Source organism: Harmonia axyridis, chromosome 5 (assembly GCF_914767665.1).
Source record: "Harmonia axyridis chromosome 5, icHarAxyr1.1, whole genome shotgun sequence".
NCBI classification, from domain to species: Eukaryota; Metazoa; Arthropoda; class Insecta; order Coleoptera; family Coccinellidae; genus Harmonia; species Harmonia axyridis.
In genome coordinates, this window is record NC_059505.1 from 39,707,881 (window position 1) to 39,713,505 (window position 5,625).

The 5,625-nt window shown below is 35.2% G+C and overlaps 2 protein-coding genes across 3 annotated transcripts in view; one reads left to right on the forward strand and one right to left on the reverse strand.

Moving 5' to 3' along the window:
• Positions 1-2,958: 2,958 nt before the first annotated feature.
• On the forward strand, positions 2,959-5,106 carry LOC123680637 (syntaxin-1A-like). 2 transcript variants are annotated; one of them, XM_045618626.1, is made up of 7 exons: positions 2,959-3,550; positions 3,606-3,641; positions 3,706-3,856; positions 4,253-4,572; positions 4,664-4,801; positions 4,854-4,950; positions 5,018-5,106. In XM_045618626.1, exons 1-7 carry the CDS (start codon positions 3,518-3,520, stop codon positions 5,101-5,103), a joined length of 861 nt encoding a protein of 286 aa, XP_045474582.1. In that variant the 5' UTR covers positions 2,959-3,517; the 3' UTR covers positions 5,104-5,106. The 2 variants fall into 2 exon arrangements, with proteins under 2 accessions (XP_045474582.1, XP_045474580.1); XM_045618624.1 differs by having other exon boundaries at positions 2,961-3,550; positions 4,854-4,964.
• Positions 5,107-5,199: 93 nt separating this feature from the next.
• Positions 5,200-5,625, reverse strand: part of LOC123680636 (synaptonemal complex protein 1-like) — a 1,400-nt gene continuing 974 nt past the window's right edge. Inside the window, exon 5 of the mRNA XM_045618623.1 lies at positions 5,200-5,625. This exon is cut by the window's right edge and continues 131 nt beyond it. Within this exon, the coding sequence (XP_045474579.1) occupies positions 5,355-5,625 (271 nt within the window). The 3' untranslated portion in view covers positions 5,200-5,354.

Sequence of the window (5,625 nt, forward strand, 5' to 3'; positions counted from 1 at the left end):
GATCTCGAGAAACTCCTCGAAAAGGACAGTTTTCCTTTATCGCGCCAACTCCAGTGGGTGTTTTAATGCCCAATAAAAATGATCAGAAAATTAATTGCCATTTTTCCAACGCACTGACCACCTATCGAATAATATCGATGAATTTATTCAATTTTCAGTTGGGTCTCGGTCTCTGATTGTTATTGATTTGCCGGAAAATCGAATCCGACAACGAGCAAGGGCGTAGAAAAGGGGGGTACTGGGGGTAATTACCCCATCCAAGATTTTCAGTGTATCAGTTTTAATCGTTAAAAATTTAATGTTGTCCTGATTCGGAAAAATGAATATTATATACCTCTATCTCGATCCCTAAGAGAGATACAGGGGGTTGAAGTTCACAAAAAAAATCATTTTTATGCAATAGCTTCCATGAAATAGCTTAAATTCAAACGAAATGTTGCATGCCTACCCTACTCCCTAAGGGCTATTTTATGAAGATATTTTCGATTTTCGGGGAACACCAGTGGCGTGCAATTCAGTCACGTCTTTGTCCGAGGTTTATTATTTTCCTTTATCTATCCGCCTTCTCGGTTAGGCCCTTTATTTCACATCTGTGATTTTTGCTTTCGTCATCGGTATACACTTACCCGTTGTATTCGTTTTTTGTATCATTCTCATCACAAAATTTCAATATGTAGTTACCAAAGAACTGAACTGAGTAATTCGCATCGAAAAATTATCTGCGCTGTGTTGTAAAATTTATTGTGTTTCATTCAAATTGCCATTTATTTGTGAAGATATCAGTTTTGAATTGACTATATCTACAGGTGTTCAAATTGGAGGTTCAAATGAAAATGACAGTTTCTTCGGATCATTTCAAGAAAAAAAAGTTCTATAATATGTGTCCGCAAACGCTTTGTTTTTGAGATACAGGTGTTAAAGTTCAAGTTTTTCTCTAGTAGCATCTTCCCTTCATAAGATATTTACCAACTCTGTAGCGAAGATAAATAAAGATTAGATAATCTGGTTAAGCATCACAAAAAAGTAAGGCTACAAGAAACACCCTGTATCTCGAAAACAAAGCGTTTGCGGGCACATGTTAATGGGCCATTTAATTTTAATCATTATCAAACCTCTTTCCCTCGCATTAAAGGTATAAGTAAACAATGTCGTCAAAAAAATTTTTTTCGATTACCCCCCCAAGAAAAAAAGAGATCTACGCCCTTGACAACGAGGCCGATAGAAAATTGACCAAGCACTCGAATTTTCTGGCCAATTTTCCAATTTCGGTCGATATCGAATCTGGGATGATGGAAAAATTGATAGTTTGTTGGAAAAATGAAAGTTTTAATTGTTTCGATGGAATTTTTTATACCCCCCTCCCGAAATTTTCACGTCAATTTACGTTTTGGACTGTGTAGGTTTCGAAAATTGGTTGTTAAATTTGCACAATGATTATTCCTTGATAAATTCACATTTTCGTGATATAATGTTCACCTTTCCAGATTATAAGAACGTTAACAATATCAGACAATATCAGGGTGACTCACGTAAAACAGTCCAATATGGGTTTTTTCCGGAAAACGTCGAAAATAAAAATTGACCTGTCTTAATCCATTTTCTTTTGAAGAAGAACATGATGTGATTGCAAATTCGTGGGACTACGAGCATCCCCTTAAGAGAGGTGGCAACCACCTCCAGAAACATAAAAGGCAATATTAGGCCAATTGAAAAGTCCCCGGTCTGATGCACAGATGGCAGTGCTAGTATTAAATCTATATGATTTTTAGTTAGTACCAACCTTCAAACGATACGTGTCAAAATTTGACAACAGTCCGACCATTAGTTTGTGAGATATTGCGTTGTGAGTGTAGCTACTTTTGTTATTTAAAAAAAGATGAAGAAAAAATTTCGTGTGCTGATAAAATATTGCTTTTTGAAGGGAAAAAATACAGTTGAAGCAAAATCTTGGCTTGATGAAGAGTTTCTGGGGTCTGCACCAGGAAAATCAACCATCATTGATTGGTATGCTAAGTTTAAACGTGGTGAAATGAGCACCGAAGACGGCGAACGCAGTGGACGCCCAAAAGAGGTTGTCACCGACGAAAAAATCAAAAAAGTTCACAAAATAATTTTGAATGACCGTGAAGTGAAGTTGATCGAGATAGCAGACATTGTGAAGATATCATCTGAACATGTACATCATATCATTTACGAATATTTGTACATAAGAAAGCTGTGTGCAAAATGTGTACCGCGCGAGCTCACAATCGATCAAAAGCAACAACGTGTTAATGATTCTGAGCAGTGTTTGAAACTGTTTATGTGCAATAAACCTGATATGTGACAATGGATTTAACATGGTTCCATCATTTCACTCCGGAGTCCATCGACATTCAGCTGAGTAGACTGCACACGATGAACCGAATCCAAAGAGAGGAAAAACACAACAGTCAGCTGGCAAGGTTATGGCATCAGTATTCTGGGATGCGCAAGGTATAATATTCATTGATTACCTTCAAAAGGGCCAGACCATCAACAGCGTTATTGATGGATCGTTCAAAGGATGAAATCGTTAAAAACGGCCCCATTTGAAGAAAAAAAATAGTGCTGTTTCATCAAGACAATGCGCTGTATCATAAATCAATAAAAATAATGGCAAAATTGCATGAATTGGACTTCGAATTGCTTCCGCATCCACCTTATTCGCCAGATCTGGACCCAGCGACCTTTTCCTGTTCTTAGACCTCAAAAAAATGCTCGATGGAAAGAAATTTAGCGCCAATGAAGAAGTAATCGCCGAAACTGAGGCCTATTTTGAAGCGAAGGACAAATCGTACTACAAAAATGGTATCGAAAAGTTGGAAGATCGCTATAATCGCTGTATCGACCTCGAAGGCAACTATGTTGAAAAATAAAATCGAATTTGATCAAAAAATGTATTTTACTATGGTAGGCCGGGGAGTTCTCAATTAGACTGTTTCGGAAAATATGAAATCAAATATGAATTGTAGAATTTGAACCTGATCCAAGGATTCACAGACAAACAGGCAGACCGACTTTTAACCAAAGTTGTTGGGAAAGGTCTGAATTGCATTTTGACAACGAAAATTCTGAGATCGTTGGTCAAAAATTGTTTTTATCCCAAAAGTTGTCACAAAAAGCTTCATCTTGCTGCGGTAGATTTCTTTGAAGATAGGTTGGCTCAATCTTTTGGGAAGGAGTCTATAATCACAAAATCAAGTTCCCCATCCAGTTTTCTAATCAATTCTACTTCCTCAAACGATTCAAAAGTTTTTTATTGGAAACTATAAACCGAAATGATGAAATGCCACTTCACTCCAAGTGTTATTAGCCGACCTAGCAATAATTGAATTACTCCAACGTATAGGTACGTATATAAAATGTATGTAGATTTAATGAAAGATAAGGACAAACTGAGTCATGAGGATAAACAGTCAATGTAAACTGATAAAACATAAATAAACCATTCACCTCGTCGATAAAAAACATTACGGACACATTTAACTGTTGAAAGATGGTTAGAGATAGGTTAGAGGAACTCAAAAAGGTGTGCATCTCGATAAAGTAGAAAAAAAACACGAATTTATCGTTTATTGTTTCAGAAAACGGGACAATTGGGAAGCAATTACAGATCAAGGGTAGGATAACAACTAAAATATAATAATAATAGTCTAATATAGGTTTTCTTTGATTTTTGAATAGGATACCAGTATACAGTTAGAAGAAAATAGACTGAAAGATGTCTTCCAATTGGCAGAACAGATTGGAGAAGGAATTGTTCGGATCAATGGAAACATTGAAGTGTGTAGACGTTACATGAGGCAAATATCAGAATCTCCATACCAAGAAAAAGGTTCGCACATTTATTAAATTTCAATAATACATTTTTTTGATTTTGGAGCTAAGCACAGTTGGGTAGGGTTAGTAACTGGATAAATGACCGCTTTGCTATACAGCTGTTATAAGAAATAATTCGGAATCTGAATTTTCTGAGTACATTTTAAACGTAAGCCAACAAGAGCTCCAAACTTATTCCAATGGTTTTTTAATCGAAAGATTTTTATATTCTACACTTTCTAAAATTCAAAATTGAAGTAGTTATTCTTATCTAAGAAGAAACTATAAACGAAATAATTCGAAACGTAAAAAAAAAACACCAACTTCACGAAAATTACAGAATTTTTGGGGAATGTGCAATCAAAAATTGTCAAAAACTCAAGACCTATGTAATAAAATATGAATCTTGCAGACTTGAGCGACAAACTTGCAGAAATATTTCAAGAAACCGGCAAACTAACACATCGTCTCAATTATATGTTGAAAAACTTGGAGGATCAAGTGAAAACCAGAAATCAAACATGCACAGTGGGTAGAATTGAAATGGTCCAATACAACACATTAAAAATAAGATTTAAAGAATGCCTGAACAAAAATAACGAACAAATGGAAATTTTCAGAAACCGTAGAATCAACAATTACAAAGCACAGTTGAGGGTGAAAGGAATCCAAGTTTCTGAGGAAGAATTCTCAGAAATATTGAGCGGAAGTCAACAAATCTTCAATGAAAATGTAGGTCAACATACTTACAAAAAGTATAGGAGCTACAAAAAAAAACAAATTTTGTTCTGTGGAGTTCATAGAAATTGATCTTTATTTTCAGATTCTTCTAGAAACCGCTGAGGCCAAACGCCTCCTGTCAGAAGCTGAAGAACTCAATGAGCAACTGTTGAAAATCGAACATTTAATAACAGAAGTGAAGGATCTCTTCGTACAAATGTCCATTTTGGTAGAGGAACAGGTAATTTCAGTAAAAATTTTTACCAACTTTTTATCTATCTAAAATTTTCCAGCAAGAACTGATTGATGTAGTGGAATACCAGACTCAAAAAGCTGTAGAATATGTATACCAAACACCCAACATTTTAAGAGAGGCTGAAAAAAAGAAACGTAAAGCTCTCAAGGTTTGCGGAAAAACCTTTCAAACTGTAACTTATTAACATTTTTCTCTTTTCAGATGAGAGTAATGTGCTTCAGTATTATATTCATAGTGATTTTTTTGATCATTCTATCCTTCATATATACGTAATAAATCTAATATGAAAATTTACTCATTCTCCTGCATATATTTCTATGCCCTTCCCTTCATAAAACCAAACGAATCTGTGATCGTTTAAGTCCATAGAATGTATACTCATCTCTGTGCTTTTGCAACCATAGATTGACATATTAATCATAGAAATTGAGTTTCATGAAAAATCCGCCAGAGGGCGACTAGAGAAACTTTCATAAAAAAGAATATAATTAACATTTATTAATTTTAATGCAGCAACGTTGTTACAGAGAATTCTAACCTAATTATCATTTGAGATTAGATCTGTGAGGTAGGATAAGTCGTCAGGATCGTAAAGTTTTCGCCTCTTCTGTGTTGTGCTTGCGGCATTTGAGCATGGTATTAACGGCGGTACCTTTGATATGTTCGAAATTTCATGTTTGTAAGTAAACATTTTTTTAGGAGGTCGGGACTTTCCTTTGAAAAGGGGAGGCATTTGTTTTTCTGTATTCTTATCGAATACTGAAGAACACTCGATCTGAAGCGGTTCGTATGTCCTCATAAAATTGTTA

Bases quoted from the DNA above. Each gene is read 5' to 3' on its own strand.
- LOC123680637 (XM_045618626.1), top strand. From the start codon at position 3,518: ATGGTTAGAGATAGGTTAGAGGAACTCAAAAAG. The intron at 3,551-3,605 runs GTGTGCATCTCG...TTATTGTTTCAG, and splicing joins GGTTAGAGGAACTCAAAAAG to AAAACGGGACAATTGGGAAG. The intron at 3,642-3,705 runs GTAGGATAACAA...ATTTTTGAATAG, and splicing joins GAAGCAATTACAGATCAAGG to GATACCAGTATACAGTTAGA.